At 45.3% G+C, this 23,430-nt stretch overlaps 2 protein-coding genes across 2 annotated transcripts; both read left to right on the top strand.

The window, feature by feature from the left end:
• Positions 1 to 1,162: 1,162 nt before the first annotated feature.
• On the top strand, positions 1,163 to 6,094 carry LOC309811950 (keratin, type II cytoskeletal 6A-like; the record flags this gene model as incomplete). The annotated part of the gene is made up of 9 exons (XM_082635315.1): positions 1,163 to 1,737; positions 2,694 to 2,908; positions 3,252 to 3,312; positions 3,457 to 3,552; positions 3,679 to 3,843; positions 4,322 to 4,447; positions 5,275 to 5,495; positions 5,711 to 5,745; positions 5,859 to 6,094. The coding sequence occupies exons 1-9, from the start codon at positions 1,198 to 1,200 to the stop codon at positions 6,092 to 6,094; spliced, it is 1,695 nt and encodes a 564-aa protein (XP_082491441.1). The 5' UTR covers positions 1,163 to 1,197.
• Positions 6,095 to 14,857: 8,763 nt separating this feature from the next.
• LOC309811949 (keratin, type II cytoskeletal 6A-like) lies at positions 14,858 to 19,873 on the top strand (the record flags this gene model as incomplete). The annotated part of the gene is made up of 9 exons (XM_082635314.1): positions 14,858 to 15,516; positions 16,473 to 16,687; positions 17,031 to 17,091; positions 17,236 to 17,331; positions 17,458 to 17,622; positions 18,101 to 18,226; positions 19,054 to 19,274; positions 19,490 to 19,524; positions 19,638 to 19,873. Exons 1-9 carry the CDS (start codon positions 14,977 to 14,979, stop codon positions 19,871 to 19,873), a joined length of 1,695 nt encoding a protein of 564 aa, XP_082491440.1. The 5' UTR covers positions 14,858 to 14,976.
• Positions 19,874 to 23,430: the final 3,557 nt, after the last annotated feature.

The raw sequence follows: 23,430 nt of genomic DNA, 5'->3' as shown, positions 1-23,430 counted from the left end.
AATCTCTTTCCCCATAAACCAAACACCATTCTCACTTGACAGCCTTCCCACCCTCTAAGAATGTGTCTGGGGATTTGAGATTTCAAGCACTGAGGTTAGAAATATAAATTTGGAATTTACTTGTGACATCATCACACTTATAAAGGCACATTTTTATGATTCACTGCTTCTATATGCCCCTCAACTTTCTGTGCACACCACAGTAAGATATATAATTCTTGATTCTTAAGAAATGTCAGAATCTATGGGCATCAAAATGCAGTGAATTCCCTTAATGATTTTTGTCCTACTCATTTTAGCTTCTTTAAATTAAGCTCTAAGTTAACATTCCAAAAAGACAGAGAAAAAGGTGTCTATGAATTTCATTTGGTTAAAAAAATGTACAGGGTCATCAGGTCAATGGGAAGACAAACACTAGGGAGGGAGGTGCAGGCATAGGTAGAAAGCACAAGAAGTCAGATCTCTGGGCAGGGTGGGCTTGGGTGATCTCCTATCCTATCATGAAACTGCCAGTTCCACACAGGACAGAGTTGCTCTTATGCTGTAAAAACTCAGCTCCTCTGTCCCTCTTGCCTTTCGAAGGAGGGTCATGTCCCCAAAGTAGCCCCCATTCCCAGGTCAGGCCACCAGAAAAGCAGCCAGGAGCTCCAGAAGGACAGGTTCAAACATGGCGGAAAAACGCCACAAGCCACTTCTTGCTCAGGCCACAGGGCAAATGCCTATTAGCTCTCAGAGGCAGTCCAACTTGATGGGAAGGGTGGTGCTGGTGGAAGAGAAAAACTGTGTGGGAAAGGGGCATGCAGAACAGTGTCTGAGTAAGCAGAAGGAGGGGGCAATTATCACAGATCAACTTGTCTCCTTTGTTTGAGAACATGACTAACTCATGACTTCAGTAAATTTACATCCAGACTTATTGTGTTGTGATCAAGACAAGGCTAGAAGCCAGGAGAATTTCTCCACGAGTAAAGGATGCCAAAGAAGCAAGATTCATACTTCATACCTTCATAGTGCCTGGGGGTGATCTCACTGTTTGTAAAGCCCAGCCTTCCCAACCTGCAGGCTCACCTTCCAGCACTGAGCCCAGCCCATTTTCTCCATATATAAGCCACTGCTGCGAACCTCGTCTCACCGATCTGCTCCTCTCAGCTCTACCCTCCAACTCTCACGCCCTCCTCAGCCTCTTTGACTTCAGGAACCATGACTTCCAGATCCACCGTGAGAAGCCAAAGCAGCAGCCGTAAAGTCTTCAGGGCCGGCTCAGCCAGAGTCCCTGGGGTCGGCCGCTCTGGCTTCTGCAGCGTGCCCATGTCCTGCTCCAGGGGCAGTGGTGGCCTCATTGGAGTGGGTGGAGGAGCTAGCTTCGGCAGCCGCAGCCTCTATGGTGTGGGGGGCTCCAAGAGGATCTCCTTCGGAGGGGGCAGCTGCGCCCTCGGTGGTGGATACGGCGGCAGAGCTGGAAGTGGTTTTGGCTTTGGAGGCGGAGCCGGGAGTGGATTTGGTTTTGGTGGTGGAGCTGGTGGTGGCTTTGGGCTCGGTGGTGGAGCTGGCTTTGGTGGTGGCTATGGGGGCTCTGGCTTCCCCGTATGCCCCCCTGGAGGCATCCAAGAGGTCACCATCAACCAGAGTCTCCTGACTCCCCTCAACCTGAAAATCGACCCCACCATCCAGCAAGTCAAGATTCAGGAGCGGGAGCAGATCAAGACCCTCAACAACAGGTTCGCCTCCTTCATCGACAAGGTGAGCTGGGAGCACCTGCCCTCCACTGGGATTTCAGAGTCCCCAGTCGAGAGACACAATCAATGTCCTACCAGGGGGAGACTCGGGAGAGAGGGAGGAGGGGACTCGGGCTAGCTCTCCACTGGGATGCAGGACAGGCTCCATGTGGACCACAGGTAGAAGGCGATAAAAATCATTTACAACTACTGATCCGTTAAATGTCTTCATTCCTGCCTGGGAAGCATTCTCCACTCTTGATAACCCTCAAGCAAAGGAAAGGAACTGAGAGAATGGAATGAGTTAGCTTGATCTTCTGAAGGGTCTAAGAAATTAAAAAGGGAATTACAGTGGAAACAGCACTTGAGCCTTAGTTGGGGTGGCGGCGGGGAAGGAAAGAAGATAAAAAACCAAAGGAAATGCCATGAAAAAAAGACTCAGAAACATGTATATGTGCATAGAAATACTTAACTTGTAGAACCAGATCATGAGCATTAAGGGAGCTTGTTTTAGAAGGACTCATGCACTAGATGGGAAAGAAGATTAAATCCTATCATCAATAGGGTTGGATTTTAAACATTAGATTCTAAACATTGGACATCCCTTTAACTGAGATACACTCTATAAAATAACTCTGTGCAATGTACGAGAGAAATACTATTTTAAAGTACATTTGTGATTGTGCTTATCAAGAGGAAGAAAAGAAATGTTGAAAGTCACTGACTGACAGGCTCCATAATTGAGAAGAGGGACTATCTGATAGCTCCCTAGGGAAACTTGGCCAGTGAGATCTGTGTGGTGTGAAGGAAAACAGTCAGGGGAGCAGAACTGTCAGCCTGAGCCTCCGTACATGCTCTGGAGTAGCCCAGAACCATGGGGACCATCAGATCTGCTTGGGGACAGTCAACTCACCTCTCTTCTGTCCTTCCTTCCTTCCTTCTTTCCTTTGTTGGACAAATAACCATCTTGTCTTTCTCCAGGTCCGATTCCTGGAGCAGCAGAACAAGGTCCTGGAAACCAAGTGGGCCCTGCTGCAGGAGCAGGGCACCACGACCGTGAAGCAGAACCTGGAGCCTTTGTTCGAGCAGTACACCAACAATCTCAGGAGACAGCTGGACAGCCTTGCCGCGGAGAGAAGCCGCCTGGACTCAGAGTTCAGGGGGATGCAGGACACAGTAGAGGACTTCAAGAAGAAGTGAGTTACAAGAGAGAAAAGGGCTCAGTTTCCTGAAGCCCATGCTTCAAGTCTCTTAGATGACCAGGTCCCAATGAGGGCATGATTCTTAGTAAAACGAGTCCATGGAAATGAAACCACAATGCTTGCCTAAACACAAACCCCGAAGAACAAAAGGGCCATACAGGTGGATGGGGAGAGTAAAGATGTAAACAATATAGGGACCACAGAATTCATCTTTTAGGCTTACAGGCAGGAAAGCTCCATTTGGATATATCCGTTGTGGGAAATTGGGATCCCAGGCTGCCTTTTCTGTATCATCTTCACCACTGACTCAATTAGGTTTTACCCTTTCTAATTCCAGATATGAAGATGAAATCAACAAGCGCATGTCAGCAGAGAATGAATTTGTGAACCTGAAGAAGGTGAGATGAGTAAGATCAGGGGTTCATGTTTCTTTGCCAAAGGAGAGGACTCTGAGAAAAGAAGAATCAGGGAGACTAAAGGAGGAGTGGACTGGGAAGGAGGGCTTGGCTCATCTGATCCCAAGTTGTTGGCTTCTTCCCCAGGATGTAGATGCTGCTTACATGAATAAGGTTGAGCTACAAGCCAATGCAGATGCTCTCATAGATGAGATCAACTTCCTCAGAGCCCTCTATGACGCAGTAAGCATCTTTCCACACTCTGTTTTATTGAATCTAAAGAGATTTGCAAAGGATGGAAAATCTTAGGCTTGGGTATCTCTGTAAACGTCATGGGAAAAGAGGATCTGACGATCTCATGTTCTGCAGGAACTGTCTCAGGTGCAAACCCACGTCTCAGACACTTCTGTCATCCTCTCCATGGACAACAACCGCACCCTGGACCTGGACAGCATCATCGCTGAAGTCAAAGCCCAATATGAGGAGATCGCTCGGAGGAGCCGGGAGGAGGCTGAGTCCTGGTACAAGTGCAAGGTGAGCAGTGAGGGGGAAGCTGATGAAGAATCCCTGTGCCCCCTCCCTGAAGAGCACCAAGGCTTCCTGAGACTTCACTGGGGAAATCTACATCTAGGAAGCGGGGGTCCTCTCAAAGAACGTGTACCCTGAACCAACAGAGTAGATCTTTACAGTATGTATGTCCAAGTCTAGTAAGTCAAAGAACCTAAATGTAGGACAAAAGCTACTGTAGATAAAGGCCAAGGGATCTTTGCTTTAGCTTCACCCTGATGCTGGTTCTCAGAAACAGTACAGAGGATGTTCTGGTCCTCAAGAGAACCAGGCAGTCAGTGTTCCTACCAAGGGTGGTGTGTGATGGGTGTACAGTGTCCATGACCTTGCAACACCAATTTTCTTAAAACGCCTTGTGGAGAAACCATTAGCTTCGATTTGTGAGAACCTTGATTAGTGTCCTGTGAAACCCATTGACACCATCCTCTATCCCTCTGGTTTACAGTACGAGGAGCTGCAGGTGTCGGCCTGCAGACATGGGGATGACCTGTGCAACACCAAGCAGGAGATCTCTGAGATCAACCGCATGATCCAGAGGCTGAGATCTGAGATCGACCATGTCAAGAAGCAGGTATGGTGGGGACCATGGAGGAGAAAAGCATCCTTTCCTTCCTAGACCACCAGGGATCATCAACCACCACGTAGGGAATTCCTGGGCACTGAGGGAACAGCAGGGAGGGGAGGACATGTACTTCCTCCCTTAGTGAGTTCCCACAGGTTGGAGAGATGGATCCCAACCCAAGAGCAGGAAACAAACGCATGACAGGACCAATCCCGACTGGTCAGCGGTACAAAGATACAGTCTTGAGGCACTGAAATGAGATTCCATAAGAGGAATGATTGATTTGGGAATGCAAGACACAAGTTGGCAAAGAAAAGGCCAGGCCAGAAAGTGTGAGGAAGATTGCTGCAAATATGCTCAGACTCGATGTGAAAAAGAAGCTGAGAAAAGACACAGGACAAATGAGGGTTTTCCAAACATGTGAAGTGGAAGGAAGGCAAGGTGGCAACAGTTTAAAGTGAAACCATCTCCTCACTGTGGGTGTCTGTGGTTTTGTGTGCGTTAGTGTGCGTCCACATGAACTTACCCAAACTGTCAACATTCAGAAGAAGCCAGTAGTGGGTCCATTTCTTCCAATGTCCCCTGGTCTTGGGTCTGCTGTAGTATCTTCCAGCAGTCACCACCTCCATCCTCATTAGGGTGGTTAACACAGAGGCGCATAGGGAGCTCCTAGCCTAGTTCAGGTTTGCAGAATGGAAAAGGACTGGACAAAAAAATCAAACCCCCTTTTCCATGGAATCTGGGCTCTAGAGCTCTTCCTCACTGGGAAAGAAGAACCATGGTTCGTCTCCTCAGGAGTCCTGATTGCAGGTTCATCTGCCCATCTTCCCCTCTAGTGCACCAACCTGCAATCCGCCATCGCCGATGCTGAGCAGCGGGGGGAGATGGCCCTCAAGGACGCCAAGAACAAACTGGCCGAACTGGAGAACGCCCTGCAGAAGGCCAAGCAGAACATGGCGCAGCTACTGAAGGACTACCAGGAGCTCATGAATGTCAAGCTGGCTCTGGACGTGGAGATCGCCACCTACAGGAAGCTGCTGGAGGGCGAGGAGTGCAGGTGAGTCACACAACCTCCTCAAACAGCTGGGGCCATCTCCAAGGTGTCCAGCCAGCGAGCACCAGTGGAAGGCACTCTAGTCGTGGCCATGATGCCACTCCCAGAAAACCACGTAGAAGGCACGTTCCCCATGGGCTCTCCTCAAGCCAAAGCTTCCCACGCTGGTCCAGCTCTGTCTCTGTGGTCTCATGATGGTTGTGTCTCCTCTCTCCTAGGCTGTATGGGGAAGGCGCTGGACAAGTCAACATCTGTAAGTACCTTCACTTGCCTCCCTCCCTCGCCCTTGTGCTCTTCTGACTGGACTCTGTGTGGCAGAGTGAGCTCACCATGTCTTGTCATGGCCTTGTCCCCTTGCCTCTCCAGCCATGGTACAGTCCACCAGCTCCAGTGGCTATGGCGGTGCCGGCGGTGTCAGCAGTGGCTTAGCCATGGGCGGAGGCGGTGGCTACAGCTACGGCAGTGGTCAAAGCGTTGGAGGTGGCTTCAGTTCCGGCAGTGGCAGAGCCATGGCGGGTGGCCTCTTCTCCTCCGGGGGCAGCAGTTCCACCGTCAGATACACCACCACCTCCTCCTCCGGCAGGAAGGGCTACAAGCGTTGAACGCCTGCCATGGGCTCGTGGTCCCACAACGTCTCAGCCTCCCTCTCCAGCTTCACTGTCCTTTCCTCCAGTTGCTTCCTCTCTCCTGCTTCTTTCTTCTCTTACTCCTTGAGTTAGAACTGAGGTTGATGAGTGCCCTCATGTCCTCTCTGCCAACACCTGCTGCATCTGAGCTTCCATTGCTCACCATCGGAAGGTCCCTGTGTGGGTCCTACTCCAGAACAGGGCAATCCCCCTAGCTTTTCACTGGCCCAGTATGTCCCATCTCACAGGTGTTGCGTTCCTCCCTTGCAGTGATCATGACAGCACAAGTGACTAGTTCTATGATGTACGGGGGTCTGTATCCCTGTGATGCTTCCTCTGCTCTTTGCTCACTTGTATTGCTAAATAAAGCAGATTTATACTATAATGCGTTGTTTCATACTGCCTTGCTTTGTTACCAATGGTTCTTGTGGTTTTCGTCGGGCAAATGCCTTTTCAGGAATGAAGCATACTCCCAATCCCCATGTGCTTCACCCCCCTCCTTTAGAGAATTCGACAAACAGCAACTTAGCATCTGGTTGCTCAGGAGTCCTCCGAGAAGAGTTTGGCAAATGAAGCGGGAGGGATCAGGTCCATCATCATAGTAAAGTCTGTTTTCACTGCCCTTACCAGGTGCCAGCAGATTTGTTTCTCTGACTTGGTCTCTAACTGTCTACCTCCTCCTGCCCCAGTGGATACCCATACTCCCCAGAGAATCATATTACAGTCCAAGTAGATCAGAAGGACATTGACTAGAGAGTAAGATATTTGATTTATACTTAGAAATTCCTCATGACCAAGAAACTTGCCTGACAACATGTATCAGGAGTAATTTAAATGTACATACTTCTGAAATGAAATTATGCTTCTAGCAATGTGTCCCGAGGAAATAGTACAAATGCAGGAAGTTGTACTTCATGGTTATCAATCCCAATAATCCTTTTGACAGGGAAAAATTGGAAACACTGGGCAAATTCATGATCCAAAGACTCAGACACAAAGCACATGTGTTGATTTTTTGAAGTGTGGAGGCAAAATAAGAATGGAAATGCCTTCTTCCTTACCACATAATCCTCTCACAGAGACTCAAAGAAGTCGGGTCCTTGCTGCTCCAAAGAGATAGCCCTGCATCCTCTGTCAGCTGTGCCCTGGCTTCCTTTGACTTTTACAAATGGGCAATGGAAAACTCAGGATACAGTGCCAGGTTGGTCTGTCAACATCTTCCTGAGGGCCAGTCACTTTTTCCAGTCTCTGTTCTGTCCATGTCCCTAATCCCAGGCTTTTTCTCTGGAGAATTCTGCCTTATACCATTAGGAAAGAAAGTTCTCTTGTTAGGAATCAAGGAGAAATGACTGATTCTAGGAATGGGGTGGAATATATACATAAGATGATTCTGCAGCATCTTTCAGTGCCAAGAAGTAAACAAATAATCAGAAAGACCCTGCAAGAACTCCTAATAGACAAATTGGAACAACTTGAGCCATAAATAAATAGATAGACAAATAAATAATGTACTGAATTATAATCCAAATTATGAAATAATTATTCATGGTCTCCATTGATGTGAATAAGTGATTGACTAAATTGATTAATAAGGGATGACTGACAACTCTTAGGCAGAAGAATTTCATTTAGTTTCATAGGTGCTCCCCAATCAAGGAAGGAGTGAAGAACTGCACCCCTCTAAGTGTGGGATGTGCACAATGACTTCCTTGCAAAGAGCACAGTCTAAAAATGGGGGAAAAGAGTAACTTTACTCTCAAGAAATCAATCAAACACTTCCTCAGCCAGGTGATCAAAGGTAACAGCGACAGTAGTAAGTCTGGTTCATAGCAAGTACCCTGGATATGATGTGATGAGAAGGGCACCCGTCATCTCTGTGGTTTTCCTCCCAAACACCATAACTCCAGTCTATTCATGAGACAACATCAGACAAAGCCCTGTTGTGGACATCTGCAAAACACCTGGGCAGAGTTCCCCAAAACTTTCAAGGTCATTAAGACAAGGAAAACCTGACAAACCATATTAGTCAAGAAGGAGACACAATGACTAAATGGAAAGTGGTACCATGGATGATACCCTAGAACAGAAAAAAGAATATTGGGCAAAAGGTAAGGAAATCCAAATGAAGTATAGACTAGTTAATAATAATATATTTATATTGTTTCCTTAATTGTGATAAATATAACTAAAGTGAGGTATTAATAATAGGGGGAATGAATGTGTATTGTATACAGACCTCTTTGTACTATCTTCACAATTTTTTGTAAATCTAAAACTATTCTGAAATTAAGAGTTTATTATGAAAAACACTTAAAGTGTGGGGCTCAAAGTAACATCTGTATTTTTCACTAAATTAATTTTGTACACAAAATTATGAAACAAGTAAGGGAGAGAAAGAGACAGAATCACAAAGGAGCACAAAGACGGTGCAGGGCCAGAGGTACAGAGAAATCATTGAAGAACTAATGCTAAAACAATAACGTTCATCATCTCAAGCTGGCGTTAACTCTAGTAAACTGTCTTTCTTTTACGCTGTGTACTTTCTAAATTTTTTGATGTTGAACATGTGTCATTTCAAAAGAGAAAGTGTGTTCCCCACGATGTCCTCATTGTATGACATCTGAGATTAAACATGGTTACACTTTTTGGTACTAAGGAAGGAAAGATTCAGTCTCTAGATTAAGGTCCCTGAGATTAAAATATTCAGATTGATTTCCTTTGCCCACTGAGGACGGAATAAGGAAACGTATTTCTTTTGCAACAGCAAAGACGTGTTTTTGAGTCAAGGAAGGACTCGGCAGTTCTGACGGTCCTTAGATACTGGATTTGACTCCTAAGGAGGCTAGCCAGTTGCCTCCTCCTGTATGGAGCCCATGTACCTGGAAAATATAGGAAATACATTTTAAAAATAACAACCTCCAATAGAAAAACATTTTCCAGTTAGAGACTGTATCCAAAGTTCACCTTACCTGAATCCTCTGTGATTCAGAATGATCACTTGTGAGCACACCACGTGGATTCTAGCTGCATTGGCTAGAATCACCAGTACGGCCCAGTGCATGGAATCCCAGCTCACGGTGGGGGCATGGGGTGCAGAACAGCCAGTGAAGGGAATGTTTCTACAGGTGCTGAGAGCAGGCTGCTCTTCTCTGCCCTGCCCCAAGCTCCCAGAGTCATCCCTACAGAATCCCTTGCTAGCTAACTCTTCATTGTACTTGGCCTTGAGAAAAACTGACAGTAGATGCCAGGATAGGAGGAGAAAGGGGTTGAGGCGTTCTTCTCTAACAGCAGCTGGATTCCTTTAACCATGAGTTTTGCTGGGCAGTGCCTTCTCCTCAATGCTCTTACTTCCTGGGCTCCAGGGGTGTCCCTTTAGCACTAGAAAGTGAGTGGCAGAGGAAAAGCATCCTCTTGAGGTCCTGGAGGCCGGTCCACTCAGATGTGCCATTTTCCCCAACATTCTTACTGTCCCCAACCTCCTCATGCACCTATGGAACCCCCTTCTTTAACCCCACTGCCATCTGTATCTGTACTCCCTCACTTAAGAAACTCCTCTCCATCAAATGTAATAATGGAAGACCTTTCCTTCCTGCTTCTGTTTGAAACTGCAAGGCTAGAATTTACCTGGATTCTTATGAAGGTTTTCCTTCATCCCGCCTTTCTATCTCTCCATTCCTCTTGCCTAATCTGATTTTCTTCATAGCACTTGCAGGGTGTAGCCACAAAGAAATCAGAAACTGCATTTAATAGACCTCTTTTTTGTAATAATATTGGTACTGTTATTTTGACACTATCATAGGTTTGTTGTAGGATAAAGCAAATAAGTAATATGTCATTCAGAGCTCAGCTTTTCAGAGTGAGTAAAATAAATACAGGTATAAAATCATCCTGTATTCCATTTGAATTGGAAATATCAGTATAAACTTCTGATTTGAGTACTTTTTAATTATATTTTTACATTTTTCTTAGCTCTATCCATTGAAAAGTCTTCAAAGCAAGAATAACACAGTCGGGGCTTCCCTGGTGGCGCAGTGGTTGAGAGTCTGCCTGCTAATGCAGGGGACACGGGTTCGAGCCCTGGCCTGGGAGAATCCCACATGCTGCGGAGCAACTAGGCCCGTGAGCCACAACCACTGAGCCTGCGCGTCTGGAGCCTGTGCTCCGCAAAAAGAGAGGCCGCGATAGTGAGAGGTCCGCGTACTGTGATGAAAAGTGGTCCCTGCTTGCCACAGCTAGAGAAAGCCCTCGCACAGAAACGAAGACCCAACACAGCAAAAATAAATAAATTAATTAATAAACTCCTACCCCCAACATCTTCTAAAAAAAAAGAATAACACAGTAACAATGAGCACCCATAGCATGCAAATTTTAGCTTGTGAATATCATTTCTCAATAAAAGGTACCAGAGTTACTCACAGAAATGGCTGATTCCATGTCTGTTGCAAGATAAGTACAAGGTAGCCTTGAGACATCTCGTCCCTGTCAACAAGGAAGTTTTCAAAGTCCAATGAGTTTCTGTCAAAAGGACACAGAAGCCAATCTGAGGAGCTCCCATTGGCCTAAAATGGACAGTTTAAGCACCGAAAGGATTAATGCCTGCAATGGACTCAAACACATCAAATATATTTTTTGAACTGTGAATTTATAATTATACAAACCCCAAAAAACAAACAAACAAAAAATAACTTTCTTTATTACATTTGCTGGGGTCCCAACCCACTATTCTAAAATTGCAAAATAAAGAGAAAGAAGCACTTATTCTGCCTTTCCTGTATCAATTAAATACATATTATGTTACCTAAAAAGGAAACCATGACAATTCCTTCCTTATAGATGACTCCCAGATGATAAATGCAGAGGCAGGATGTTAAATTAATAAGTTACCAGTTTGCAACCCCTCATGAAATAGTTAATCTGGGAATTGATCAATGAATATTAAAATATTAGGTGACAAATTTATTGGACACTTTTTTTTTTTTATGGTTGTGTTGGGTCTTCGTTTCTGTGCGAGGGCTTTCTCTAGTTGCGGCAAGTGGGGGCCACTCCTCATCGCGGTGCGCTGGCCTCTCACTATCACGGCCTCTCTTGTTGCGGAGCACAGGCTCCAGATGCGCAGGCTCAGTAATTGTGGCTCACGGGGCCAGCCGCCCCGCGGCATGTGGGATCCTCCCAGACCGGGGCTCGAACCTGTGTCCCCTGCACTGGCAGGCAGATTCTCAACCACTGCGCCACCAGGGAAGCCCCTATTGGACACTTTTTAATGGAGGGTTAAGGCTGGGACTATAGATATACCTGGATCAGTCTTAACATCACTAAATTGAACAACTTGTATTATATGCCTCATGATCTGATGCAACATGGGCCACACAGCACCAGCTGATAATCTTGCCTGACACAATGGAGCTAAATCTTATCAACTCTAATATAACTAAGACCTAGGAAAAACCGGCGTTAGAAGTTACATGACCCCAACAGAAACAATGAGCCAAATCCAGAATGTAGACGTTCTAGAGAAAAAAACAACTTCTCCACAAATCAGTGGTATATAAAAGAAAACAATGGAATCTATTACAGAATGAAAGAAGCTTAAGAAAACCAACAATCCAATGCAATATGTGAATCTAGTTAGGATGTTGCTTCAAGCAAACCAGCATAAAAAGACATCTTTGAGATAATCAGAGAAGTATGAACATAAATGAGTATTAGGTTTCATTAAGAAGTGACTGTTGCTCATGATCAATATAAAACTGTTGTACAGTTAGATTTAAAGGTCCTTCTTAAGAACTTAGACATGCATGCAAATATTGACAAGTGAAATGACTTAATGTCTTAATTTCCTTGAAGATACATCAACAGAAGTAGAAGATTTCAATATAAGAAGTAGTAGAATTAGATGAGACGTGCTGAGAAATACGGATAAGTGTTTAATCTGGGGGATTGGTACATGGTGGTTTACATACTATTCTCTTTCATTGTATCTGTTGGGCTTTCAATGATGCAAACTGTGATTAAGAAATAAAGGAGGTTCTTCCACTGAGGAGAACACAAATATATTTTGGGATTAAATTTCTGATGATGGTAAATATGATGGCTTGTAGAAAACTTTCAGGTGACTCTTATCATGGCTCAGGGAAGGGAGAGGCCCTGAACACAATGATGTCTTCATTGAATCCAATAGTTTCCATGCAGCGTGAGAAAGGAAAATTAATATTTTGAATTTCAATTATTGCTTAATATTTTAAATGCTATATGTATTTTAAATATAAATATATGAATGGGAGACTTCTGAATGTAGCCTAATGGAGGAAAGGGAGGCATTTCCCCTTCTTAGATATTATCTTAAAACAAACAAGGAGAACAAGAAACGTAATCTCCACCTTCAACCCCCAAAAGGAAAACATCTTAAAGTCCTTCAATCAAAAAAAAAAAAAAAAAAGAAAAAGAAAACTCTCTCACAGAAAGAAAGAAATCAAACACAGTTTTTGGGAAACTGAGAGAGAAGATGCCCTCAGTGCAGATCTCAGAAAATCTAGTGAAGAACACTCTTGAGAGCAAACAAATCAGAATTAAACAATGTGGTAACCACAGAGGGACAGCACACAAAGTTAACCCTGAGGTTTTCCTACTGCCAGGCACTGCTGACTCATGTAACTCCTACTGTGTGAATGTGAAGAACACATCCTCAGGTGCAAATCCAAGAATCGCTGGTTTGCAACAGTCAGAAGTGGTTGTGTGTGTTCCAGGGAGAACCCATTTGCCATGAAGTTTCAAGACCCAGTGAAGGCAGGGTTGAGTAAGGGATCAGAGGCAGGGCCTATTGGCAACAGGTTGTCGGGGAAGCAAAGAAGACTGAGACTGACTGCAAGCCATGCTGCAGCCATCTTCCTTGGCTTCGTCTAATTAAAATTAAAAGAATTATTCACGCAGCCTGTTCCATAATAAGAATTCCTGTTAGCCTGGTTGCAGCCTGGCCTTTCCTCCCAGAATACTGTCTGCAAAAGACAGGTCCAGAAGGAGCTCGCCTCTTTCAAAGATGAGCCCTCGTTAGAAAGGAACCATTCCAGGCCCCACGAAGGACACTTTACATTGAAACAGAAAAACAAAAGTCACTTAGAAAACACTCAACAGAAAAAAGTGACAAAAATTATTACCGAAAAGGCAATGAAATAAACACCATGGTGAAATAAGAGAACAAAGGGGCAGTGGACTGAGAAATAAAAGATTAAAGTATTAGTTGATAGAGCTCAGAAAAGGAGCAGAGAAGAAAGATAAAGCCACAATAGAAATGAGGGCCAAGCTGGAAGCAGCATAAGACGTTGCTGATGCACAGCAATGGACCACAGGTAAAGGTGGAGAAAACAGCCTGTAGGAAATAGTATGAGAATCGAGTGAAAACATAGATATGGGAGACAAAATACATACACCATGAGTGCAACTGCAAAAGAGAATATATATGTGTGTTTCATATATATCTGTATGTATATATTCAATATATATACTCGCATGCATCACACATACCCCAGGAAAAACACAGAAACATATCTAAGTGACGTGACTACAAGGGTACACAGGGAACTGGCAACACTGCTTTGTCTTCCTAGACAGGAGTGGGGAATGATCTTGAGCATGTAATTTTTTCCTTAACCATGTATTACTTGTTTAATTTTTCAGTTAATAAGTAGGTGTGTAAATATCAATATTCAGTATATAAATAGGCATTCTATGACATCTGTATCTGTAATGTTTAAATAGATAGCTTATTAGGCTTCTAGTTTGAACTGTCAGTTTACAGGATACACAAAGGACACGAGATCATGTTAAATAAGATAACATGACTATGCAAATGCACAGGACAAATAACCTGTTTTGGTGTTTTTTTCCACAAATAAAGTGCAAGTGGAAAAGCGGAGGGGGATTTAAAGACTTAAATGATTTTACAGACGTATTACTTTAAAGACATATCACCGAAATACAAAATGTATGGAACTTATTAGGATCCTGATTTGGAAAACCAAAACATAAAATATAAATAACACAAACAGATTTAGTTCAAGATTGAATAGACACTTCTTAATGTTAATGAATACATAAATATTAAGGATATATAAATGGCATTTGGTTATGTATTTTAAAAGCACCTCATTTACAAAATTGAATTCTATACTAAAGAAATGATATGACCTCTTGGATTTGCTTTTGAATATTTTAAGATTGATAGGGAATTGGGTGAGAGTACAGGAGAATTAAGGCTGACCATCAGTTAATAATTTGTATAAAATCCAGTGATAGATGTACAGAAGCCCATTATATTGTAAATCTACGTATCTACCTGTGGGAAATTTTTAATGAAAGCAAAAAAAAAAAGTCATGTTTAACTTCTGTAATCAGTGAAAACACTAATAATTATAGGTAAGGGATAAGCAAAAGGTTATTTTGATCTCCACTATTTCTGCCTTGTGGGTGAAACACCAAGGCAGAGGAGCCTCAGTACATTTCATACACGAGCATAACATGGAGAACATTTGTGCGAGTCAGTGACTAACTCCCAGCTAAGTGAATTCAGACTAGTCTTACTGTACTGAGAGCAGTCAAAGTTGGAAGGCAGGAGAAATTTTCCCTGACTAAAGGAAACCTAAAATGCGATCGTCAGATTTCATAACTTTTCTAATAAACCACATGTGATCTCCCTGTTTGTAAAGCCCAGCCTTCCCAAACTGCAGGCTCACCTTCCAGCACTGAGCCCAGCCCATTTTCTCCATATATAAGCCACTGCTGCGAACCTCGTCTCACCGATCTGCTCCTCTCAGCTCTACCCTCCAACTCTCACGCCCTCCTCAGCCTCTTCGACTTCAGGAACCATGACTTCCAGATCCACCGTGAGAAGCCAAAGCAGCAGCCGTAAAGTCTTCAGGGCCGGCTCAGCCAGAGTCCCTGGGGTCGGCCGCTCTGGCTTCTGCAGCGTGCCCATGTCCTGCTCCAGGGGCAGTGGTGGCCTCATTGGAGTGGGTGGAGGAGCTAGCTTCGGCAGCCGCAGCCTCTATGGTGTGGGGGGCTCCAAGAGGATCTCCTTCGGAGGGGGCAGCTGCGCCCTCGGTGGTGGATACGGCGGCAGAGCTGGAAGTGGTTTTGGCTTTGGAGGCGGAGCCGGGAGTGGATTTGGTTTTGGTGGTGGAGCTGGTGGTGGCTTTGGGCTCGGTGGTGGAGCTGGCTTTGGTGGTGGCTATGGGGGCTCTGGCTTCCCCGTATGCCCCCCTGGAGGCATCCAAGAGGTCACCATCAACCAGAGTCTCCTGACTCCCCTCAACCTGAAAATCGACCCCACCATCCAGCAAGTCAAGATTCAGGAGCGGGAGCAGATCAAGACCCTCAACAACAGGTTCGCCTCCTTCATCGACAAGGTGAGCTGGGAGCACCTGCCCTCCACTGGGATTTCAGAGTCCCCAGTCGAGAGACACAATCAATGTCCTACCAGGGGGAGACTCGGGAGAGAGGGAGGAGGGGACTCGGGCTAGCTCTCCACTGGGATGCAGGACAGGCTCCATGTGGACCACAGGTAGAAGGCGATAAAAATCATTTACAACTACTGATCCGTTAAATGTCTTCATTCCTGCCTGGGAAGCATTCTCCACTCTTGATAACCCTCAAGCAAAGGAAAGGAACTGAGAGAATGGAATGAGTTAGCTTGATCTTCTGAAGGGTCTAAGAAATTAAAAAGGGAATTACAGTGGAAACAGCACTTGAGCCTTAGTTGGGGTGGCGGCGGGGAAGGAAAGAAGATAAAAAACCAAAGGAAATGCCATGAAAAAAAGACTCAGAAACATGTATATGTGCATAGAAATACTTAACTTGTAGAACCAGATCATGAGCATTAAGGGAGCTTGTTTTAGAAGGACTCATGCACTAGATGGGAAAGAAGATTAAATCCTATCATCAATAGGGTTGGATTTTAAACATTAGATTCTAAACATTGGACATCCCTTTAACTGAGATACACTCTATAAAATAACTCTGTGCAATGTACGAGAGAAATACTATTTTAAAGTACATTTGTGATTGTGCTTATCAAGAGGAAGAAAAGAAATGTTGAAAGTCACTGACTGACAGGCTCCATAATTGAGAAGAGGGACTATCTGATAGCTCCCTGGGGAAACTTGGCCAGTGAGATCTGTGTGGTGTGAAGGAAAACAGTCAGGGGAGCAGAACTGTCAGCCTGAGCCTCCGTACATGCTCTGGAGTAGCCCAGAACCATGGGGACCATCAGATCTGCTTGGGGACAGTCAACTCACCTCTCTTCTGTCCTTCCTCCCTTCCTTCTTTCCTTTGTTGGACAAATAACCATCTTGTCTTTCTCCAGGTCCGATTCCTGGAGCAGCAGAACAAGGTCCTGGAAACCAAGTGGGCCCTGCTGCAGGAGCAGGGCACCACGACCGTGAAGCAGAACCTGGAGCCTTTGTTCGAGCAGTACACCAACAATCTCAGGAGACAGCTGGACAGCCTTGCCGCGGAGAGAAGCCGCCTGGACTCAGAGTTCAGGGGGATGCAGGACACAGTAGAGGACTTCAGGAAGAAGTGAGTTACAAGAGAGAAAAGGGCTCAGTTTCCTGAAGCCCATGCTTCAAGTCTCTTAGATGACCAGGTCCCAATGAGGGCATGATTCTTAGTAAAACGAGTCCATGGAAATGAAACCACAATGCTTGCCTAAACACAAACCCCGAAGAACAAAAGGGCCATACAGGTGGATGGGGAGAGTAAAGATGTAAACAATATAGGGACCACAGAATTCATCTTTTAGGCTTACAGGCAGGAAAGCTCCATTTGGATATATCCGTTGTGGGAAATTGGGATCCCAGGCTGCCTTTTCTGTATCATCTTCACCACTGACTCAATTAGGTTTTACCCTTTCTAATTCCAGATATGAAGATGAAATCAACAAGCGCATGTCAGCAGAGAATGAATTTGTGAACCTGAAGAAGGTGAGATGAGTAAGATCAGGGGTTCATGTTTCTTTGCCAAAGGAGAGGACTCTGAGAAAAGAAGAATCAGGGAGACTAAAGGAGGAGTGGACTGGGAAGGAGGGCTTGGCTCATCTGATCCCAAGTTGTTGGCTTCTTCCCCAGGATGTAGATGCTGCTTACATGAATAAGGTTGAGCTACAAGCCAATGCAGATGCTCTCATAGATGAGATCAACTTCCTCAGAGCCCTCTATGACGCAGTAAGCATCTTTCCACACTCTGTTTTATTGAATCTAAAGAGATTTGCAAAGGATGGAAAATCTTAGGCTTGGGTATCTCTGTAAACGTCATGGGAAAAGAGGATCTGACGATCTCATGTTCTGCAGGAACTGTCTCAGGTGCAAACCCACGTCTCAGACACTTCTGTCATCCTCTCCATGGACAACAACCGCACCCTGGACCTGGACAGCATCATCGCTGAAGTCAAAGCCCAATATGAGGAGATCGCTCGGAGGAGCCGGGAGGAGGCTGAGTCCTGGTACAAGTGCAAGGTGAGCAGTGAGGGGGAAGCTGATGAAGAATCCCTGTGCCCCCTCCCTGAAGAGCACCAAGGCTTCCTGAGACTTCACTGGGGAAATCTACATCTAGGAAGCGGGGGTCCTCTCAAAGAACGTGTACCCTGAACCAACAGAGTAGATCTTTACAGTATGTATGTCCAAGTCTAGTAAGTCAAAGAACCTAAATGTAGGACAAAAGCTACTGTAGATAAAGGCCAAGGGATCTTTGCTTTAGCTTCACCCTGATGCTGGTTCTCAGAAACAGTACAGAGGATGTTCTGGTCCTCAAGAGAACCAGGCAGTCAGTGTTCCTACCAAGGGTGGTGTGTGATGGGTGTACAGTGTCCATGACCTTGCAACACCAATTTTCTTAAAACGCCTTGTGGAGAAACCATTAGCTTCGATTTGTGAGAACCTTGATTAGTGTCCTGTGAAACCCATTGACACCATCCTCTATCCCTCTGGTTTACAGTACGAGGAGCTGCAGGTGTCGGCCTGCAGACATGGGGATGACCTGTGCAACACCAAGCAGGAGATCTCTGAGATCAACCGCATGATCCAGAGGCTGAGATCTGAGATCGACCATGTCAAGAAGCAGGTATGGTGGGGACCATGGAGGAGAAAAGCATCCTTTCCTTCCTAGACCACCAGGGATCATCAACCACCACGTAGGGAATTCCTGGGCACTGAGGGAACAGCAGGGAGGGGAGGACATGTACTTCCTCCCTTAGTGAGTTCCCACAGGTTGGAGAGATGGATCCCAACCCAAGAGCAGGAAACAAACGCATGACAGGACCAATCCCGACTGGTCAGCGGTACAAAGATACAGTCTTGAGGCACTGAAATGAGATTCCATAAGAGGAATGATTGATTTGGGAATGCAAGACACAAGTTGGCAAAGAAAAGGCCAGGCCAGAAAGTGTGAGGAAGATTGCTGCAAATATGCTCAGACTCGATGTGAAAAAGAAGCTGAGAAAAGACACAGGACAAATGAGGGTTTTCCAAACATGTGAAGTGGAAGGAAGGCAAGGTGGCAACAGTTTAAAGTGAAACCATCTCCTCACTGTGGGTGTCTGTGGTTTTGTGTGCGTTAGTGTGCGTCCACATGAACTTACCCAAACTGTCAACATTCAGAAGAAGCCAGTAGTGGGTCCATTTCTTCCAATGTCCCCTGGTCTTGGGTCTGCTGTAGTATCTTCCAGCAGTCACCACCTCCATCCTCATTAGGGTGGTTAACACAGAGGCGCATAGGGAGCTCCTAGCCTAGTTCAGGTTTGCAGAATGGAAAAGGACTGGACAAAAAAATCAAACCCCCTTTTCCATGGAATCTGGGCTCTAGAGCTCTTCCTCACTGGGAAAGAAGAACCATGGTTCGTCTCCTCAGGAGTCCTGATTGCAGGTTCATCTGCCCATCTTCCCCTCTAGTGCACCAACCTGCAATCCGCCATCGCCGATGCTGAGCAGCGGGGGGAGATGGCCCTCAAGGACGCCAAGAACAAACTGGCCGAACTGGAGAACGCCCTGCAGAAGGCCAAGCAGAACATGGCGCAGCTACTGAAGGACTACCAGGAGCTCATGAATGTCAAGCTGGCTCTGGACGTGGAGATCGCCACCTACAGGAAGCTGCTGGAGGGCGAGGAGTGCAGGTGAGTCACACAACCTCCTCAAACAGCTGGGGCCATCTCCAAGGTGTCCAGCCAGCGAGCACCAGTGGAAGGCACTCTAGTCGTGGCCATGATGCCACTCCCAGAAAACCACGTAGAAGGCACGTTCCCCATGGGCTCTCCTCAAGCCAAAGCTTCCCACGCTGGTCCAGCTCTGTCTCTGTGGTCTCATGATGGTTGTGTCTCCTCTCTCCTAGGCTGTATGGGGAAGGCGCTGGACAAGTCAACATCTGTAAGTACCTTCACTTGCCTCCCTCCCTCGCCCTTGTGCTCTTCTGACTGGACTCTGTGTGGCAGAGTGAGCTCACCATGTCTTGTCATGGCCTTGTCCCCTTGCCTCTCCAGCCATGGTACAGTCCACCAGCTCCAGTGGCTATGGCGGTGCCGGCGGTGTCAGCAGTGGCTTAGCCATGGGCGGAGGCGGTGGCTACAGCTACGGCAGTGGTCAAAGCGTTGGAGGTGGCTTCAGTTCCGGCAGTGGCAGAGCCATGGCGGGTGGCCTCTTCTCCTCCGGGGGCAGCAGTTCCACCGTCAGATACACCACCACCTCCTCCTCCGGCAGGAAGGGCTACAAGCGTTGAACGCCTGCCATGGGCTCGTGGTCCCACAACGTCTCAGCCTCCCTCTCCAGCTTCACTGTCCTTTCCTCCAGTTGCTTCCTCTCTCCTGCTTCTTTCTTCTCTTACTCCTTGAGTTAGAACTGAGGTTGATGAGTGCCCTCATGTCCTCTCTGCCAACACCTGCTGCATCTGAGCTTCCATTGCTCACCATCGGAAGGTCCCTGTGTGGGTCCTACTCCAGAACAGGGCAATCCCCCTAGCTTTTCACTGGCCCAGTATGTCCCATCTCACAGGTGTTGCGTTCCTCCCTTGCAGTGATCATGACAGCACAAGTGACTAGTTCTATGATGTACGGGGGTCTGTATCCCTGTGATGCTTCCTCTGCTCTTTGCTCACTTGTATTGCTAAATAAAGCAGATTTATACTATAATGCGTTGTTTCATACTGCCTTGCTTTGTTACCAATGGTTCTTGTGGTTTTCGTCGGGCAAATGCCTTTTCAGGAATGAAGCATACTCCCAATCCCCATGTGCTTCACCCCCCTCCTTTAGAGAATTCGACAAACAGCAACTTAGCATCTGGTTGCTCAGGAGTCCTCCGAGAAGAGTTTGGCAAATGAAGCGGGAGGGATCAGGTCCATCATCATAGTAAAGTCTGTTTTCACTGCCCTTACCAGGTGCCAGCAGATTTGTTTCTCTGACTTGGTCTCTAACTGTCTACCTCCTCCTGCCCCAGTGGATACCCATACTCCCCAGAGAATCATATTACAGTCCAAGTAGATCAGAAGGACATTGACTAGAGAGTAAGATATTTGATTTATACTTAGAAATTCCTCATGACCAAGAAACTTGCCTGACAACATGTATCAGGAGTAATTTAAATGTACATACTTCTGAAATGAAATTATGCTTCTAGCAATGTGTCCCGAGGAAATAGTACAAATGCAGGAAGTTGTACTTCATGGTTATCAATCCCAATAATCCTTTTGACAGGGAAAAATTGGAAACACTGGGCAAATTCATGATCCAAAGACTCAGACACAAAGCACATGTGTTGATTTTTTGAAGTGTGGAGGCAAAATAAGAATGGAAATGCCTTCTTCCTTACCACATAATCCTCTCACAGAGACTCAAAGAAGTCGGGTCCTTGCTGCTCCAAAGAGATAGCCCTGCATCCTCTGTCAGCTGTGCCCTGGCTTCCTTTGACTTTTACAAATGGGCAATGGAAAACTCAGGATACAGTGCCAGGTTGGTCTGTCAACATCTTCCTGAGGGCCAGTCACTTTTTCCAGTCTCTGTTCTGTCCATGTCCCTAATCCCAGGCTTTTTCTCTGGAGAATTCTGCCTTATACCATTAGGAAAGAAAGTTCTCTTGTTAGGAATCAAGGAGAAATGACTGATTCTAGGAATGGGGTGGAATATATACATAAGATGATTCTGCAGCATCTTTCAGTGCCAAGAAGTAAACAAATAATCAGAAAGACCCTGCAAGAACTCCTAATAGACAAATTGGAACAACTTGAGCCATAAATAAATAGATAGACAAATAAATAATGTACTGAATTATAATCCAAATTATGAAATAATTATTCATGGTCTCCATTGATGTGAATAAGTGATTGACTAAATTGATTAATAAGGGATGACTGACAACTCTTAGGCAGAAGAATTTCATTTAGTTTCATAGGTGCTCCCCAATCAAGGAAGGAGTGAAGAACTGCACCCCTCTAAGTGTGGGATGTGCACAATGACTTCCTTGCAAAGAGCACAGTCTAAAAATGGGGGAAAAGAGTAACTTTACTCTCAAGAAATCAATCAAACACTTCCTCAGCCAGGTGATCAAAGGTAACAGCGACAGTAGTAAGTCTGGTTCATAGCAAGTACCCTGGATATGATGTGATGAGAAGGGCACCCGTCATCTCTGTGGTTTTCCTCCCAAACACCATAACTCCAGTCTATTCATGAGACAACATCAGACAAAGCCCTGTTGTGGACATCTGCAAAACACCTGGGCAGAGTTCCCCAAAACTTTCAAGGTCATTAAGACAAGGAAAACCTGACAAACCATATTAGTCAAGAAGGAGACACAATGACTAAATGGAAAGTGGTACCATGGATGATACCCTAGAACAGAAAAAAGAATATTGGGCAAAAGGTAAGGAAATCCAAATGAAGTATAGACTAGTTAATAATAATATATTTATATTGTTTCCTTAATTGTGATAAATATAACTAAAGTGAGGTATTAATAATAGGGGGAATGAATGTGTATTGTATACAGACCTCTTTGTACTATCTTCACAATTTTTTGTAAATCTAAAACTATTCTGAAATTAAGAGTTTATTATGAAAAACACTTAAAGTGTGGGGCTCAAAGTAACATCTGTATTTTTCACTAAATTAATTTTGTACACAAAATTATGAAACAAGTAAGGGAGAGAAAGAGACAGAATCACAAAGGAGCACAAAGACGGTGCAGGGCCAGAGGTACAGAGAAATCATTGAAGAACTAATGCTAAAACAATAACGTTCATCATCTCAAGCTGGCGTTAACTCTAGTAAACTGTCTTTCTTTTACGCTGTGTACTTTCTAAATTTTTTGATGTTGAACATGTGTCATTTCAAAAGAGAAAGTGTGTTCCCCACGATGTCCTCATTGTATGACATCTGAGATTAAACATGGTTACACTTTTTGGTACTAAGGAAGGAAAGATTCAGTCTCTAGATTAAGGTCCCTGAGATTAAAATATTCAGATTGATTTCCTTTGCCCACTGAGGACGGAATAAGGAAACGTATTTCTTTTGCAACAGCAAAGACGTGTTTTTGAGTCAAGGAAGGACTCGGCAGTTCTGACGGTCCTTAGATACTGGATTTGACTCCTAAGGAGGCTAGCCAGTTGCCTCCTCCTGTATGGAGCCCATGTACCTGGAAAATATAGGAAATACATTTTAAAAATAACAACCTCCAATAGAAAAACATTTTCCAGTTAGAGACTGTATCCAAAGTTCACCTTACCTGAATCCTCTGTGATTCAGAATGATCACTTGTGAGCACACCACGTGGATTCTAGCTGCATTGGCTAGAATCACCAGTACGGCCCAGTGCATGGAATCCCAGCTCACGGTGGGGGCATGGGGTGCAGAACAGCCAGTGAAGGGAATGTTTCTACAGGTGCTGAGAGCAGGCTGCTCTTCTCTGCCCTGCCCCAAGCTCCCAGAGTCATCCCTACAGAATCCCTTGCTAGCTAACTCTTCATTGTACTTGGCCTTGAGAAAAACTGACAGTAGATGCCAGGATAGGAGGAGAAAGGGGTTGAGGCGTTCTTCTCTAACAGCAGCTGGATTCCTTTAACCATGAGTTTTGCTGGGCAGTGCCTTCTCCTCAATGCTCTTACTTCCTGGGCTCCAGGGGTGTCCCTTTAGCACTAGAAAGTGAGTGGCAGAGGAAAAGCATCCTCTTGAGGTCCTGGAGGCCGGTCCACTCAGATGTGCCATTTTCCCCAACATTCTTACTGTCCCCAACCTCCTCATGCACCTATGGAACCCCCTTCTTTAACCCCACTGCCATCTGTATCTGTAC

The sequence above is a fragment of the Mesoplodon mirus genome (assembly GCF_964341445.2).
Source record: "Mesoplodon mirus genome assembly, chromosome: 11".
NCBI classification, from domain to species: domain Eukaryota; kingdom Metazoa; phylum Chordata; class Mammalia; order Artiodactyla; family Ziphiidae; genus Mesoplodon; species Mesoplodon mirus.
Note: the sequence above shows the minus strand (reverse complement) of the source record. Positions and strands in the feature narration are given on the sequence as shown.